Here is an 18622-nt window from a genome sequence, read left to right on the forward strand (position 1 = left end):
ATAACAATTTAAGAATAGATATATTCAGTTATGGTGCAATATTGACAATGAGTTTTTAATTTATTCTATTTTGAGAAGTTGATTAGATGGACAAATTGTTCATCCTATTGTTTTACAGTGTTGTGATCAGTGTTCCTTTATTCTTTCATTTCTGTGTGGTAGCATGGATGGATTTCGGGTAGTGAAACTCAATGAAGTAATTCGTCAGATGGATGTAGTCATAACCTGCACAGGTAAAGCATTCTGAGAAAGACAAGTAATGTTCCTATTTTAAATTAATGTTATTTCCCCAGCAGTGAAATTTTAAAATTGTTTTTCTATTTTTGGATGGTTAAAAATTAGATTCCCCTACTCAAAATTCAGCATTAAAATAATGTATGAATCTTCAAAATGTTGGGAAATATTAGTTATGTAACTTGCTGTTTTGTTCTATATGTAAAATTTGGAATTAAAAATGTAGGGACAGGCAAGGAAAAATAGGATAGCTAAAGTAAATCATCAGCTTGCTATAGATGCCTTTTTTCAATGTAGGGAATAAGAATGTGGTGACTAGAGAACATTTGGATCGAATGAAGAATAGTTGCATTGTATGTAACATGGGACATTCCAACACTGAAATTGATGTGGTAAGTATTTATTATCCTTGGTTTCTCTTTTCTCTTCTCCCAATGAAATCTTGTAGTTAAACCTCTCTGAATGTTTCCTTTCTTAGGCTAGTCTTCGTACTCCAGAACTTACATGGGAGCGGGTACGTTCTCAGGTGGATCATGTAATCTGGCCTGATGGCAAAAGAGTTGTTCTACTAGCTGAGGTATGTGTAGAAAGATTCAGGTATGTCTTAAACTATTTCTCAAGATCCAAGATAATGAAAAATAGCATGGTGGTGTATCTAGCTATAAATGATTACAAATAAGAATAAATTATTCTGGCAAACAATTATGGAACTGAAACAAAAAGCATGTACAGAAAGTTTTTTCTGTACAATTCAGGGTATTTCAATTATGCAGAAATGCAAAGCCAACAAGATCGATGTGGATGTGAGTCTTATTTCTAGATTATGTGGTCTCTTTTGGGTTCAGTTAATCTTCACATCTGAAATTGATTATTTTCCCAATGATGAGTTAATTTCCTTATATCCAAACTATATAGACTATCTCAGTTTTTCCAGATTTAAAAGATTTAAGATATTATTTAATAATTTCAGATCAACTCTACATTTCTTGTCAGTAGGTACCCTGTTTCCCCCAAAATAAGACATCTCCTGATAATAAGCCCAATTGGGCTTTTGAGCGCATGGCAATAGGGCCAAGCGCTTATTTCAGGGTTCAAAAAAATATAAGACGGTCTTATTTTCGGGGAAACACGGTATTTGGTAAAGTAAATTGAAACTAAAATATTGTCCTCAGTTTTAATGGCTCTAATCCATGTTTACCACTTGCAATTATTTCAGAGTTTTGTTTTTGTTTTTAACATAGGGGCGACTTCTCAATCTAAGCTGTTCAACTGTTCCTACTTTTGTCCTGTCCATTACGGCTACCACTCAGGTATTCAGTTGCCAATACTTAACTTAGACACTTTGCCTTAGTCTGCATTTGCAATGTGTTGATTGTGAAGAAAGAAAATAGAAGAAATCTATACATAATATAGATTATCTGTAGTATTAGCCTACATATGAAACCATCATTCCATTCCCCGAATTGTCTTCTTTAAAGGCAGTTAATTGTGCATTGTTTTGGTACTTATGCCTTTGAAAACATACTTGATTTGTATATTCAGCTGGTTCCATCGCTGACTATTGGGGGCGAGATCTTGGCCCCCTCAGAGAGGGCTCGCAACTTGGGTGGTCTCCTGGATGCACAGCTGTCTTTGGAAGATCATATGACTGCCGTGGCCAGGCGAGCTTTTTATCAGGTTCACCTGATACACCAGTTGCGTCCCTTTCTGGACCGGGATGCCCTGCACACGGTCACTCATGCCCTCATTCCGTCCCGTCTGGACTACTGTAACGCTCTCTACATGGGGCTCCCCTTGAAGAGCACTCGGAGGTTCCAACTGATCCAGAATGCGGCCGCGCGGGTGATTATGGGGGCGACTCGTCGTACCCACGTGACACCTCTCCTGCACGAGCTGCACTGGCTCCCGGTGGTCTTCCGGGTGCGATTCAAGGTGTTGGTCACCACCTTTAAAGCTCCATGGCTTAGAACCGGGATATATACAAGACCGCCTTCTGCCATCGACAGCCTCCCACCGGCCAATACACTCCCACAGAGAGGGGCTCCTCAGGGTGCCGTTGGCCAAACAATGTCGACTGGCGATGCCCAGGGGGAGAGCCTTCTCTGTGGGGGCACCAGCCCTCTGGAATGAGCTGCCCCTAGATGTGCGTATGATCCCCGACCTACGCACCTTTCGCCGCGCCCTGAAGACCCTCTTGTTTCAACAAGCCGGGCTGGCCTAATATGAATATGAATTTTAATGGGTGTATGTTAGTTTTAATTTGTGGGCCAAATTTTTGTATATTTGATTTAATGGTTTTTAAATTTTGTAAATTTTATGTGTTTTAATATGGCTGTACATCGCCCTGTGTCCTTCGGGAGAAGGGCGGTATAGAAGTCTAATAAAAGTAAAGTAAAGTAAAGTATATTAAGGGGGAGAGCTTTTTTGTGTTAAATAGCTTCAGTTACATATCTTAATTCAAATAATTACAGTTAACTTAACATGTTCTCATTTTTCCCAAATCACTGCTTGTGCATTTTGGGCAAAATATAGATATTAATCACTTCCCTTTCATTTAGAATGTATTGTGTCTAAAATTTAAAAAAAAATCCATCTGTCTGATGATCTACATATATAATAGTACTTTAGCACTTTCTTCAGTTATCGATAAATGCTAGGAGTCTCACAATCCAGCATTTAAAGTATATTTAATATTTCTAAATGTCTTTATCACTGGCCATATCAGAGCCTCAATATAAACTCTGCAGTTATTGTTAATTTCAGCATCTCTCTGATCTTAATAGGCTTTGGCTTTGATTGAGCTTTACAATGCTCCTGAGGGAAGATACAAACAAGATGTATATCTGTTGCCTAAGAAGATGGGTAAGCAAATAATCTGTGACTTCTTAAGTATAATCCATTGATTATTGAACAATAGCTTCTGTATTGAAAGAGACCTTGAAATGTAAGCCATATCTGTTTGGTATACTTGTGATTTGTATTACCTACCCATTTCATATTAGACCATTGAGCTTTAAGCCATTTTAATTCTAGTGTTTTTATAAATAGTTATTTTAATCAAAAGTATTTAATTACTTTTTATTTAGTGCATTTGTACTTTATTATCCAGATTCTGAACTTAATATAAACTTGGCATGGAATTAAAACTGTCATAGTAGGATATGTATTTAAAAGAACTGCCAGCACCAAAATAAGAAATTTGAAAAAAGGAAATTGCATAAAATCTGAAGAAATTGCATAAATAATTGTTTTCATGGGGCACTAATAAGTTGCTGATTAGTACATTAATGAAACATCTTCAGTTTAGATCTTAGATAAGAATTAGAATTTTTTAAAATTCAATATTGAGTTTAGACTGGGAAGTATCAAGATCTTTTTACCTCTTAAATCATTTCCATTTCAAAATCAAAATCTAAAAAAATAAAAAGATCCATATTAGAATGATGAGGGAACAAAAGTCAAGAAAATACTCAGTGTATTATCCTTCTGCCTCAGTGTTTATGCAATCTGTAATAATGGCTCTGCTAGACCTTGCAGATGGCCTCATCTAGAGACTAATGATGGAGAGGACTATTTTCCAGATCAGCTTCTTAAAAGCTTTGTGGCAGTATAAACAATTTTTAAAAAAACAGCTTAAACTAATAGCTATCTGTTTTTGACCTTCCTAGATGAATATGTTGCCAGCTTGCATCTGCCATCATTTGACGCTCATCTGACAGAACTAACAGATGATCAAGCAAAATATTTGGGACTCAATAAGAATGGGCCCTTCAAACCAAACTATTATAGGTAAGATCTCCATGAGTTAAAATGAGAAAGAGACTTAATGGTGTCCTTTGTTACAACAGAATAAATAGACTAGTGTCATCATTTCTCAGTGATAAGCTATTGTTGTTGGCTTTTTTATCTTTCCCAGCCTAACCCTGATAATGTGGTTATAAAAGCTGAAATGTTTATTTAAACATAGATAAAATGTAAAACAAATTGGCTTGTTTACAGTGCCAACTATGGGTTGTTGGTTTTTTTTTGCATTGAACAAAGAAAGATTACATTTGGCAACAAATTTGATGCACAAAAGGTACTTGGTCTTGCACTCTGATTAACTTTGTCTTTTTTTTTTTGTCCTTTGCTGTAGGTACTAATGGACCATAATGCTGAAGAACCAGACCACATAATATACACAAGAGCTTTAGCAGAAATATTTTTAAATAACTTTTTGTGTGTCACTTTGGAAGACTTTTGTTTTATTCATGTGATTATATTATCCTGTCCAGTTCTTTTTAATATTTCCCTGTCTCAGTATTGATCCTGCAAACAATTTGGGATTCCTTGCTACACCGCCACAGAAGTAATGTGGTTTTAATTCTCTTCCTCTGGTACTGGGGAGAGGATTTCCATTGGTGATGTGGGGCATTCTCTTCATGTGATTTTGTTTTTTAATTTAAAAATTTCAGAGCACCTTAGTTGTAGCTGGTAGAACTGCAGAATATTAAGAGTACTATTTTTTCTGTGTGAAAATTAATTGCAAATTCTAAATTGCCTTAATGAGCCCCTATTTATTAGCTGCTACATTAGTGTTCCTTCTCCTCCATGGGAACAGACTTGACACCTTGTGGCCAGTTGGGTTATAGGTGTATATTCCACAAATGCCTAATCTTCATTCTTTATGTGGAAAATGTCCTCTTGATTTCAGTAGGACAATATCACCTATTATTTATGATCAATTAAGATATTTTTTCCTACTTCAAGTGTATAACTGCATGCCTGGTTATACTAAATGTAGGCAGTTTTAACTTCTCTTTTTAAGTTGCTAGGGTGCTAAACTGAATTGAAATGGATATGGCTATCCATTTTTATAGCATTTGAATTTTCAATTATTTTATTTTTGCTGTTTAAACCAAGATGTACCCATATCATATTCTTAAAGGCTGTGGTTTTAAAAAAATAATTTGCTTCTGGTTTGATAAACTAGCAAGACTATTTTAGTTAATACTTAGCAGAATTTTGGGACCACCAACAACCAGATCGGCCCTCTTGAACTGAGATAGCATCTCATGTTCTCCATTCCTTCATTCACATAGCACAGGAAACATTTGCATGATCATTTATGGTAAATTTTAAGATCCTAGGGAGAGTTACTCATTGTGTAAGGCACTTCCCTCCATCTTCAGGCTCCATTTGTACCAAATGAATAGTGAAGGTGGATCCCTTTCCATTGGCACTACTATTTCAAGTGCTCTGCTGCTTTAATTTTTTTATCCTAGTAATTAGTATATTCTATCCAGTTAATATGATGCACTGGTATCTCTCCTGTGAGATTATAGTACAGCCCGGGTTTCATATTATAGTGCCATGAAATGGAGGAGGAGATGGGGAGAGGAGCTTCAGGATTAGGAAAAGCAAATGTTAAGTGAAAGATGGTGAGTCAAGCCAATTGTTGGGGTCTGATCTGCTGAAGTATCAAGAGATAGCATCAGTGAGCCAGAGATTTTGTGAACATAATGACCAATTTTGATTTTTTTTCCTGCCTTTTTATGTAATCCTTGTGGAAAACTAGATGTAAATATTGAATGTGTCATTATTAGCTCCTTCATAAATTTTGCCCCACTATTGTATGATAAAGACTTTTTGGTAGCTAGTCCTTCACTGAAGAGAGTAAAGCACTTACAATTTGATGAGGACACTGAGACCCCAAACATTTGCACATCCATCATGCTTACTCTCTGTTTCTAAATGGCTCTCTCAATAAGTATCCAAATAAGTATTTCTTTTTGGCAGTAGCATAGTGACATCTACTAGTCTTGCAGAATGATGCAGGACATTGACTTTTAGTAGAAGAGCTTCTACTAAACTCTGCCTCAAGATGTTCATATTCCCTCAGTTTCAGAATCTGACTTTAAGTATGGCCAGGCCAAATTATTGTTTTCTTGATCGTATGATAATCCCAGCTTAAACAAACAAACTTTTTTCCCCAAATATTTCATTGGGATGATATCTTGAATTTATTTTTTACTTTTCACAGCACTCTTACAATTTCTTATAACAGAATTAGGTAAATCCAGCAGAGTGTATTCCAGAAAGGCTTCCAGAAGTTTAGGAGGGCTTTTTCATTCCATTTCTCTGCCTCTATGTTGCAATGTCAATAAATATCTTAGCTAAGGGCTCCATCTCTGTATAAGCCATGAAATAAATTCTCATACCTAGCAACACCTCAGTTCAATCAGAGGGAGCATGTTATAGCATTAGTCCAGATGGGGATAGGTTTATTTTGTATATGAATGATTTTTAATGAATGCAATATTAATAATCCTTGCAAATGAGCAATAATCATTACGCAAAGTCTGAATAAATGATTAGAAAGCTATCTCTGACCTCAGTATTCTTTTCTTCTGCTTAAGTAATACCATATTATATTTTACCTCTTTATAACTGATAACCTATTCATTCTCTTGAACAGAGTAAAATAAATATGGATTGAGGAAGATATACAGGTAGTCCTCAACTTACAACAGTTCATTTAGTGATTATTCAAAGTTACAATGGCACTGAAAAAAGTGAATTATGACTGTTTTTCACACTTAAGACATTGCAGCATCCCCTTGGTCATGTGATTAAAATTCAGAATTTTGGCAACTGACTCATATTTATAACAGTTGCAGTGTCCCCGGGTCATGTGATCACCTCTTACAACCTTCTGGCAAGCAGAGTCAATGGGGATGCCAGATTCACTTAATTACCATGTTATTAACTTAACAACCGCTATGATTCACATTTGTTAAATGAGTTTTGCCCCATTTTACGACCATTCTTGCCATGTGGCAAGAATGGGCGTAAAATGGGGCAAAACTCATTTAACAAATGTTTCACTTAGCAACATAAATTTTGGGTTCTATTGTGAATATAAGTCGAGGACAACCTGTACTATATTTTTCTGCCTTGAAGCATACCTATCCTTTCCTACCGTAGCAAGTTTTGTGAGGAAGAAATAACTTGTGTTGTGCTATCCTTGGAAACTACAAAACATTAAGGGAAAATATCAGTGTTTAAATCTTTCTAGAAAACATTTGCAGTAGATCTAAGCTAATTCTCATTCATCCACATGGTTCTTTTCTGTTATTGCTAGTAGTCTTATTATATAGTATATAACTTAATCCAATAACTTAATGAAAATTATTGAAGTTCAGCGAAGATAAGATTTATAGATTGGAAACTGGTTGAATATTCACTTCTATAAAAATATGCTGTTCAAAACAAAGAATATAAATTCATGCTTAACCTAAAACTGTTTTGAATCATCCTCTGCTCATGCTTTTTCAGATAAAATGGTAGGTTTGCCATATCATCTATGTACAGATTGAGATATTATTGAAAAGTCCAGGTTTGTTGTATTAATGGTTTTTTTTAAAGTGGTCTTTCAATTGAGCTGGTGACTTAACAGCTATATCAGTGAAGCAGTTTGCCATGGCCTAAGATTTTACCTTCTCAGTTTACCCTACCAACCTTAGCTTTCATCCTGGCTTCCCATCCAATACTAACCAAGTATTCACCTGCTTAGATCTTCTAGATCAGTTGGGTTAGCTACATGCTGCCACCTGGCTGAGCAGAAATAAAAATGAAATGTCCTTAAGTTGAACTTGGCTCTTGGTGATGTCATGGAAAAAGTCATGCAGTTTTCTTGGCACCAGTATAGAGGTGGTTCCCACTGCTAACTTCTGAAGTTCTGTGGTGGTTTTTTTTTTTTTTCTCAATTTCCCACTCTAGCTTTTCAACTCTGGAATAAGAAATCTATTCTAAAATTTGTTAACATAGTTTATCTGATAAAAACTATAGAAATACAGAAAATGTGATGCAGCATAAATATCTGCATCTTAATCAATGAACAGGGAATGAAAATGGGGGCTAACAGATTTTAGAGGATGCAACAAGATTCGAAAGTTCTGGGAAATGTAAAATGTCTCATATAAATTCATCTGAAGCAAACATTCTGTTACTATAGGTCGACTCTTAAAGTGGTTCTTTCACCCGGTCTCTGATGATTTTAGGGCCCAGAAAAGTTAATAATTGGCTTTTGGGTTCTAAACTGTAAAGGCCTGTAAAAGCCTTCAGAGGCATGCAAGAGTGATTGGTGGTACAGAAATTTGATAAGTTAAATCTAGAAGATCTTTGCATTTGAGAATTAAGTGTTAGATTTTTTAAATTTTTTGCAAGACTAAAGAAGTACACGAAACCCTAAAATAATATGGAGGTCAAAAATTATAAATGAATATTTTGGAGATCCTTTGATAAGAAAAAAGAAAAGAGGTACAGAACAATTAGAAATAGAAATGACTTGGGAATCTAAAAAGAAGCGTGAATAGAAGCACTCAGAAGTAACCAGAACTTATGACTTGATACTGGGAATTTTAAAAACTGCAGCCATAAAACCAAGGATGAATCTGGCCAGTGTAGCAATAGCTTGTCTATGATAAGATGTGGACTTGATTTGGCAGTATCAAGTCAAACTGAGGATTTTGCTGAGGAACATGCTGTCTCTCTACTATCTGTGGCTGAATCCACATTACAAATACTAATAATTATACTCTTTCTACTGCTTCAAAATTCAGTATAATGTTATAAATGTTGTTCCTACTCCACAAGCCAATGTAATGCATATTTAACATGTGGATGTTTTGGAATGTTGGTTTCTCCTGTACAAGAAAGCATGACCTGAAGGCAAACAGAAGTAACTTGTATTCAACTGCATATTCCACTGTGTGTGAACATCATAAAAATTAGGAAGCAAAAACGTTTTCCCTAAATTGCAGTAATTGTGTAACCATAGTATAAAGAAATCTCAGTTGATTGCAGTCCTATTTCTCAAAATATTCCTTTAGCACACCGACTTTATTCAACCTCTGGTGTTTTCATTTACCACATCTGTCTGATGCTACACATATACTATTATAGCAGTGCTGGTAATATGTTCACATCGAACAGTGTTTCTGTAAGCAATTTCCAGATGTGTAAAACTTTTAACTCCCAGAATTATCCAATCAGCATGCTATTGCAAAGAATTCTGGGAGTTTAAATTAATACATCTGGAATTTGCCCAGATTGGAAAACAACTTAAACTATCAAAAGGAAACAGTAGCCAGGATGTAGTCATATTGTAGCAGCCTGTAAAACAGAAGAGCCAATTAGACACATGCCTCCCCTCCCCCCCAGCACTTTATACATTTTGTAAAAGAATTTTTCCAGCGTACATTTGAACCGGAGACCATAAAAACACATACCTGTTTATTGACAAAGCTGGAGGCAAAGACAAGTTTTAAGAGATAAATCAGCCATATTATCCCAAATTATATTTCAAACATGCTCCTTTTGCTGCCAGCAAAACAGATTATTCAGCAGGATTGTGAAGTGATACAGATTTGAAGAGCAAAATGTAATTTGGCAGGCATATTCAGCAGCTTTCAGGGAACACTGTAAAGCAATGTATCTTCTCCCAAAACTGCCTGCACATCACATTTCACCCTTCAAATCCAGGTCACTATACAGCCATATTTTATGGTACTGCTATTTTCTTTGGAACTTGAAAACTTTATAATATAGCCTTTAAGAAGCACATATGAATAAAAACTTTTTCATCATCTGGTATACCTAAAGCTTGACTTCCAGTAAGTTTCCCTCTGCCTAGAAATATAAAAGCCTAGTGTTAACAAAATGTCTTATCACTTAATTGCGAATTGGGTGTTAACAGATGAATTAACTCTTCATAGCTGCAAAATAAAAGGCACAAAATTTTGAGCTCCGTTAAACGCTTACATTTAATCAGAAAGTACTCTCTACTAATATAGGTACAATATTTCTCTTGGTGTGTGTGTATTAGCCCAATTTCAGATACCATGTTCGCACTGCATAAATACCCACCAACTTATAAAACCAATTGTGTTCGTCTTGTTATATTTTAATAGGGTTACTGTATCAAAACCGGGTTGGGTAGCAGCGAAAAGAGCTTGGATTTTATTTACTCCAGATAGTGGCCGTCCCAATTTATACGGGATAGGCTTCGCTGCCCTGGCAAATGTCATTATAACAAGGTATTTTTAAGCAATACCATAAACGGTAAAAAAAATTCAAAAAAATGCTTTTTTAAGCAATAGCATAAACAGTAAAAAAAATTTTTTTTAAAAAAAGCTAAAATCTTACTATATTTCTGTTGCACACGAACACTCTTTAAGGTAAACCTGCAAGTCTGCCTGAATTGCAAAAATCCACACGACCCCGAGATTGCAAAGGGTTAACTTTTCCAACGGTCATTCGGATTTTTGCAACCCAGACCTTGTAACTCTCGCCTTAATTTCGGCAGAATACATAGGACTAAAGATTCCGTTGACTAAAACTCATAAGGCAACGCAGGATTACCAGCCACAATTTCACCTAAAAGGCTCTGGGCGGGAGGGAGGGGAACCCCAGAAGGGGAGGTCTGAGAAGGGCGTGAGGCAACCAAGATGACTTCGACGTTCCGCCATTGGCCCCGCATTCCCTTACACAGTACCTTCGCTTGACTGCCGCAGCGTTCAAGATGGCACCTTGACAAAGCCGCCCCTCAACCGCCACGCTCAAGATGGTGACGTTTCCTCTGCGATTCCCGCGCCGCGCCTCTCAATTTACGCGAGAGCTGCCGGCCCGTCGTGATGGAGCCGGGCTGCGGTGGTGGTCCGGGCTTGCTCATCGTCAATAACAAACAACGGAGCGGAGGACTTGGACTCACCACGACGACGCCCCCGCCACCGCCGGGAGGGAAAGGCCGGGAGCCTAATCGTAACCAGCGTAAAGACTCGGAGGTTAGGCGGGGTGGGGAGGCGGCGCGGACTCGCCCACTTGCCTCTTGGGGAACGACGCCAAGGCGCCTTGAGGGAGTGCCTCTTTCCCCCCCCCAACCCCCATGATTTGATTTGGCGGGGGTCTCTGAGTTGCGAAGGGCGAGCAGGATTGGTTTGGGAGTCCTCGTTCTGTTTACGGGCCTGGGTTGTTTTTTTTTTTTATTAACAGTCTCTCTTTCAAAGCCCCCTCAGCCGCCTCCGCGCGAGTTTTGCCTTCCTTCGCTCGGAAGAAAAGGCTTGACCAGGTAGCCCCTTAGAACAGGATTCACCAAGCCGGGCAACTTTTAAGATAAGCGGACTTCAATTCACAAGAATGCCAAGCTTGGGAAACACCAGGCTAGAGTTTTGTTTGTCAGTCTGACCTGCTTCTATACACGACAGAGCTCTTCCTTTAAAAAAAAAAAAGCTCTTTCCTAGTTATCTAAATAATAGAATGTCAAGAATTTGTAGTTATATCATACTTCTTATTGTACTGAAAAGACAATGTGTTCGAGATGCATAACAACACAATGAAAAAGGGGGAAATACAATGAAAAAATAACTCCCCCCCCCCTCTCAGTCTGGGGACAAATAATTTACAAGGGGGTGGGCGGCTGAAGAATGAAGGTGTTCATCTGGAAATAGCCCATTAAAATTAGTGAATTTGGTTTTGAGGGGAGAGCGGCACCGTAGAGCTGCAGAGGGTGTTTGCTCTGGCAAGCCTAGATGGGGCATAAGTGACTGAGCAAAGTAGCAAATCGTCCTGGGTGAGAGTAAAAAAATAAAGACAGGAGGTTTTTTGGACTTGAGCTGTGCTTCATTCCTAGTGAAAGCACCAGTTTTGTACATGAGTTACCATGGTAACAGTGAAGCTATATGGGGAAGGTTTTAGCTTCTTTAATTAAAAAAAATAAAAATAACCAGCCTTGGAAAACAGTTTAGTTAAGCTGTCATCTTCTTCTAGGGCTATTCAGAATCACCAGACTTTGAGTTTGAATATGCAGATGCCGACAAGTGGACCGCTGAACTCTCAGGTAAAGCAGGAATTGCTTGAGTTTCTTTGCTTATATCTGGCACAGTTTTCTTTCAGTGACCCATATAAAACAAAAGTTAAACCAGTTGCTATAATTTTTAGGACTCAGTAGGCTTCAGATTCAAAATGGACAAAGTTAGGTATGCTTGTAAGCAGCTGTCAGCAACAAGCATTACTTTCTGAATCATGGTGCAGCTCAGAGTGACTGACAGGTGCAGCAGGAATGTGTCCATCCAGTCCTTTAACCTGAAATGCAATGTAGCATAATTTCCACTGTCGGTTTCAATGTCACTAGTTAAAATTGCATAATTTTTATGAGGACTCCTTTATAAAGTTTTAGTGAAGTAGCATTCACATGAAAGTTTTCATTTGGCATTTCTTTTGTACAAGTAGTTCTCAATTTACAGCTGGTATCTTAATGACCACTCAAAGTTATGACAGATTATTTAAAAAAGCTATTTACAACCCATCCTCAAAGTTATGATTCCTGCAAATCCCATGGTCACATGATTACACTTCAGGCACTTGGCAACCTGCTTGCATTTATGACCGATTGCAGTATCCCATGGTCACACAATTGTGATCTACCCCATTTTTGCCATGTCCTGGCAAAAAACCCCCTCACTGAATATGCTGAATTTGCATAATGACTACAGTGTTCGCTTAACGATTATGTGATTCACTTAATGACCATGGTGACTAGCTTTATACCTGTTGTAAAACCAGTTGTAAAACTGTGTCTGGTGCCTTGACTTACATGTGTAACAGCTATAAGCATAATTCCGGGTTTCTTTGTGATTATAAGTCAAGTACTACTTGTATGATTTAAGTTGTACAAACTGTCAAGTCCCTTAACTGCAAAGCACAATCAAAGAAACTAGACTCATACCAATGACTCATCCCACTACATCAGCCCTCCCACCGGGTTAGGAGGGAAGGTATATATTACAGACCGCATTGGTTAATGAATTTTGACTGTGGGGCCCCCATCTATGGAATATTCTCCTCTCTACCCCCCACATCAGGAATCCCTCCGAGGGAAATGGGCGGTTCAGAAATGTGAAAAATAAATACATGTTATTTAATATCAGAAATAAGGAATTATAAAATACAGGAACTTGAGAAAAAAGGTAGGAATCCTCCAGCCCCCCCCCCCCCAGCTTTATAAAAGAGTCCATTAGGATTTGGGCAGGAATCTCTGCAGAATTTAAATCTCTTTTTTCCAGAATGTTTGCTTTATGGATTGAGTCCACTTACTTGATATTTTTATTTGATGGTTTATTTTTAGGGATACTCTTCTTTATTTTTCAACTTCAGCAAAGTCTCTTAGTCACCACAGCTAAATGTGCTGTTTCTGCTTCTCAGTATTAGTCAACTTTCTAAATAGTGGTCAATTTGTCAATATTCTATGCTATCCTGTGAATTGCTGATAGGACATCATCTGAACTGGTTCCTCTTTAACTCCAACATCATCTATTATGCTGTTTGGAGAATTCCCCCATAACTTCATTAAGATTGTCATTTTAGTATAAGGAGAAATTTCTTTCATACTACTTTGAATCTAGTCTTATTTTATAGTACTTCCATAAAAGGGAAATATATCTTGAGACATAACACATAAACAATACATAGTTGAGAATTAGATCTGAATATCTAAACTATTATTATAGGCCGGCTATTAAGCAACATGTGGAGCCATTGTTTAAAATCTGTTTTCAAATCATGCTTTGTGTTACCTATGATGGATTAGCATCTTCTTTTCCTGCCTGCCTATTAATGTTAGGTGTTGAACAGAGTTGTCTGGGATGATGCACCCTACTAGAGCCCAATTAAGCTTGGTAAAACTAAACTTTGATAGCAGTTCAAGATGGCAAGTTATCTTTCAGTGCTATTTTTTTTAAATGGATGATAGACTTGATTTAAAATGAACTGCCAAGAGTCCATTCTATCTATCTATCTATCTATCTATCTATCTATCTATCTAGCTATCTAGCTATTTATTTATTTATTTATTTATTTATTTATTTATTTATTTATTTATTTATTTATTTATTTATTTATTTATTTATTTATTTATTTATTTATTTATTTATTTATTTATTAAATTTATATACCGCCCTATTCCTGAGGGACTCAGGGCAGTGAACAGCGAACGATAAAAATACATGTAATACAAAGGTTAAAAAAACCAATTAAAATATACTAAACACTCTGGTCCTAGATAATTCAAGACATCCCAGTTTAAAATAAAATCAAAAGCAATATAAAGGGAAAGTTAGGCCAGGCCGGCCTGCTGAAACAGGAATGTTTTGAGGGCACGGCGGAAAGTGCGCAGATCCGGAATCTTCTGTATCTCTGGGGGGAGCTCGTTCCAGATGGTGGGTGCCCTCACAGAAAAGGCTCTCCCCCTGGGGGCCGCCAGTCGACACTGTTTGGCTGACGGCACCCTGAGAAGCCCCTCTATGGGAGCGTACTGGGCGGTGAGAGGCTATTGGTGGCAGAAGGCGGTCTCGTAAGTACCCCGGTCCTAAGCCATGGAGTGCTCTAAAGGTGGTAACTAAGACCTTGAAGCGCACCCGGAAGACCACAGGGAGTCAGTGCAGCTCGCGCAGGAGGGGAGCCACATGGGAGCGCCATGCTGTTCCCATAACTACCCGCGCGGCCGCATTCTGGACCAGCTGGAGCCTCCAGGTGCTCCTCAAGGGGGGCCCCATGTAGAGAGCATTACAGTAGTCCAGGCGTGAAGTGACGAGGGCATGAGTGACCGTATTTAACGAGTCCCAATCCAGAAAGGGACGCAACTGGCGAATCAGGCGAACCTGATAAAAAGACCTCCCGGCCACAGCCGTCAAGTGTTCTTCTAAAGACAGCCGTGAGTCCAAGAGGACGCCTAAGTTGCGAACCCTCTCCGTGGGGGGCAATGACTCATCCCCAATAGTCAGTGATGGCACCAACTGACTATATCGGGACGTCGGAAACCACAGCCACTCGGTCTTGGATGGGTTGAGCCTGAGTCTGTTCCTCCCCATCCAGATCTGTACAGCCTCCAGGCACCGGGACATCACTTTAAGGGCATCATTGGGGTGGTCCGGGGTGAAGATGTATAGCTGAGTATCATCAGCATACTGATGATACTTCATCCCAAAACTACGGATGATCTCACCCAGCGGCTTCACATAAATGTTGAACAGAAGGGGTGAGAGAACCGACCCCTGTGGCACCCCACATACAAGGGTCCTCGGGGTCGACCTCTGCCCCCCTGTCAACACAGACTGCGACCGATCAGAGAGAAAGGAGGAGAACCACCGCAACACGGTGAAATAAATGTCTAGTGTTATAAAGTAATGGACTTTTGTTCTCTTTTTGCAGAACTGTACAGTTATACTGAAGGTCCTGAATTCCAACTCAACAGAAAATGCTTTGAGGAAGATTTTAGACTGCATGGTAAAACTAATTACCTCTTTTTCCTCCTTTTTCCTTCTTGGAATGTCTTCAGGCTTAGTCTGTATATGCTGTATTTCAAATGTGATTAAAAAACAAAAGGTTGATCATTTTAGTATCAAATATGTTTTTATTTGTTTTCATGAATCTTTCATTTTATTTTAACAAAACCTTAATACATTTTTGTTTTAAATAAATTATAATAAGCTCCAAAATTTGGGGAATTCAGTGAGTTGTATTAGATAAATAAAATGACCGTATCAGCATGGAATGCTTATTGTGATTTTGTGTGTGTCTGCATGAAAAGGATTGGCATTTCTGAAACTGAACTATCAACCACTACAGATTTTTTTGTGATCTGTAATGTTTAGGGTGGGATAGAAGTTTCTTGTTTGGTTTTGATTTGATGTTAAAATGTGGCAATAATATGAACGGCATATTTATTCATTAGCTTGTGGATAATGTAAAATTAGATCCGTTCAGATCTTTGCCAGATTCTGGCCATATTTACATATTATAGAAACAATTAAATTTTGTTGATAGTGCTATAAATACTCTAGCCCAAGGATGAGCAACATGGACCTATGACATAAGATCTTGTAATATACCATAAAATAAAGTCTGAAGCTGTCCAAAATTAAAATCAAAATCTAATTTTGTTAATTACAATTGGCCACAATCTTGTAAAGTCACAAAAACTCATAAATAAAATGTTACAACATTTTATTAATGTTACATAAGCTTTTGAGATCTTGGAGGAAATAGCTGAAAGCACTTAAAATTACAACCACTTTTTAATGACCTTTGCACAAAATTATATTTTTTATTGCTGCAAACAGTTTACTTTTTTTGAAGAAAGAGGTCAAAGCAGTGTCATGATTTCAAATATCTTGTATTTCTAGTCTTGGATAAAAAGTGGACAGAACTGGACACTAAGCAACATCGTACTCATGCCATGAGACTTCTTGATGGCCTTGAGGTCACAGCTCGGGAGAAAAGGCTCAGGGTAGCTCGAGCCATCCTCTATGTTGCACAAGGTATGCTTGTATCTTTCAGAGAAACTACTTAGCCTTAAATACCTACTAATTATGATATTTTAGTAGATTTTTTTCACACCAATGTTTTCTTTCAATAATGACAAAGAAATGCTAACAAAATCAGCAAAATTTATTTATTGGTATTTACCCTAAATATAAAAGAATTTATATTTCCATTCAGCATGAAAACTGAATTACTGGACCAATTTCATTTTTATTCACAAATGTTAGAACTGGATTCTAGAAATACAATCACAGACCAAAAGTAGTAAAAATTTATTTTTGTGCCTCAACTGTGCAAAAAGACCCTTCAATTTTTTAATGTAAAAATCGGTGATTTCTAGTTAGTTTTATAATAAATAACATAGATGCATTATCTTGCTTTAATTTCAACAGAGGCTTATCTGTATATTGTCCATAGGGAGTCAGTATAATGAAAACTGCTCAACCCTCATGTTTTATTACCTAATTCTATAACAAATTTCCAGTTCAGTCCTAGAAATGGTTTGAAATGGCTGTGATTCCACATACTTTTGGAAAATTGATACCATAGCTTCTGTGTTAATATTATTTTACATTTCTTTTATTATTTGAATGTTGTAGTTTCTCTGTTCTTCAGTGTGATCTAACAAGGGCAATCTTTCCTGAAATGCATCATATATTTTTTTATTTCAGGCACATTTGATGAGTGTAGTTCAGAAGCGGAGGTTCAGTTTTGGATGCGATACAACATTTTTCTTCTGCTTGAAGTTGGAACATTTAATGCTTTGGTGGAGCTTTTGAACATGGAAATTGAGTGAGTTTCATGTTGTGACAGTTGGGCTTCTGAAAAGAATGCAGGCTGTTTAGATAACCTAATAATGATCTGCCTCATCAAGATATACAGTATATTTTTGCAGCTTATGAAGGAAACGTGCCAAACTTAACCTTTCATCTGTTCATCCAGTTTTATCTAATTATTTCATAGCAAATTACTTATTTGAAACAATATTCAGAGTATCTCCTTTTCTCCTTGTTACTTTTAATATAGAACAAAGAAAAGTTATCTGGAATTGATCATTTTGAGGATAACTTTGGTGAGAGCTAGAAACTATCTGGACCAATTAAAAAAACCTGTTAAAATAAATGTGTGTGCATGTCTTTTGAGAGGAAATAAAGGCTAAAAACAGACACAAAAATATATAGGTAGTCGTCAGGTTATAATCACTTATTCAGTACTGATTAATAGTTGTGATGTTGCTGAATGAGGGGTCCTTGAAGTTACAACCACGTGATTGCACATGATCATAATTCAGGCACTTGGCAGCTGACTCATAATTACAATTAGTGTCCTGCTGGCACTCCATAGTACCCACGTACACAGGAAGAGGGACTTTCAGGATTGCCGTCGCTTAGTGATGTGGTCATGTGATGTTGCGCTTTACAACCATCGCATTACTTAGTGATGGAAATTCTGGTCCCAATTGCCATAATAATCCATAGATTGCCTACATAGTTTTGAACAGGGAGATGTATGCAGTCTTAATTTGTGGAAAAGATAGTCTGTGGTTTCTGCCATAAGCATGTCTGGAACTGAGTTGATAGTTACTACAGAATGAGGGCAGTTGAGAGGACAGAAGAAGTGAACAATTTTAACATAGTTAATCAGAGCCTTGTTTTTACATTAATAGGATCAAACATGTTCCTAATTGATTATTCAAAGGTAACTAGAAGTTGCTCCTGAATTTCTAGTAGTTTTATACTATGAGGCACATGAGTTCTCTCTCACTGAATTTTTTCTACATAATCAAATTAACAACTGCATTGAGTAACTGCTGTTGGATAAGAGAGGGAATTAGAAGAGGGTGAATGCCTTTGCAGTATGCTCACAGTACCCATGCCATTGTTTGTCTAATATCCAATGTGACATTGGTTTCAGAAGGTGGTGTGGCCTAGAAAGCAGAAATTTATTTCTCTTTTTCTAGTAACAGTGCTGCCTGTAGCAGTGCAGTGAGGAAGCCTGCTATCTCCTTGGCTGATAGCACGGATTTGAG

At 37.5% G+C, this 18622-nt stretch overlaps 2 protein-coding genes and 1 long non-coding RNA gene across 4 annotated transcripts in view; 2 read left to right on the forward strand and 1 right to left on the reverse strand.

Moving 5' to 3' along the window:
• Window positions 1-6598, forward strand: part of AHCYL1 (adenosylhomocysteinase like 1) — a 43379-nt gene extending 36781 nt beyond the window's left edge. Inside the window, exons 11-17 of the mRNA XM_034414787.3 lie at window positions 163-233; window positions 532-626; window positions 713-811; window positions 1476-1544; window positions 3018-3096; window positions 3903-4023; window positions 4370-6598. Of these exons, the coding sequence (XP_034270678.1) occupies window positions 163-233; window positions 532-626; window positions 713-811; window positions 1476-1544; window positions 3018-3096; window positions 3903-4023; window positions 4370-4376 (541 nt within the window). The 3' untranslated portion in view covers window positions 4377-6598. The remainder of the gene's footprint in view (window positions 1-162; window positions 234-531; window positions 627-712; window positions 812-1475; window positions 1545-3017; window positions 3097-3902; window positions 4024-4369) is intronic.
• Window positions 1-10868, reverse strand: part of LOC117664057 (uncharacterized) — a 43170-nt gene extending 32302 nt beyond the window's left edge. Inside the window, exon 1 of the long non-coding RNA XR_015733068.1 lies at window positions 10772-10868. This is a non-coding gene — a long non-coding RNA (uncharacterized LOC117664057). The remainder of the gene's footprint in view (window positions 1-10771) is intronic.
• Window positions 10869-10892: 24 nt separating this feature from the next.
• The window catches only part of STRIP1 (striatin interacting protein 1), a 34209-nt gene continuing 26479 nt past the window's right edge, over window positions 10893-18622 (forward strand). Inside the window, exons 1-6 of one of the 2 annotated variants that reach the window (XM_034414789.3) lie at window positions 10893-11060; window positions 12043-12112; window positions 15481-15555; window positions 16455-16589; window positions 17265-17385; window positions 18554-18622. In XM_034414789.3, the coding sequence (XP_034270680.1) occupies window positions 10911-11060; window positions 12043-12112; window positions 15481-15555; window positions 16455-16589; window positions 17265-17385; window positions 18554-18622 (620 nt within the window). In that variant the 5' untranslated portion in view covers window positions 10893-10910. The remainder of the gene's footprint in view (window positions 11061-12042; window positions 12113-15480; window positions 15556-16454; window positions 16590-17264; window positions 17386-18553) is intronic. The other variant, XM_034414790.3, reaches the window with a different exon arrangement.

The sequence above is a fragment of the Pantherophis guttatus genome, chromosome 3 (genome assembly GCF_059756535.1).
Source record: "Pantherophis guttatus breed Tessera chromosome 3, ASM5975653v1, whole genome shotgun sequence".
Classification (NCBI taxonomy): Eukaryota; Metazoa; Chordata; class Lepidosauria; order Squamata; family Colubridae; genus Pantherophis; species Pantherophis guttatus.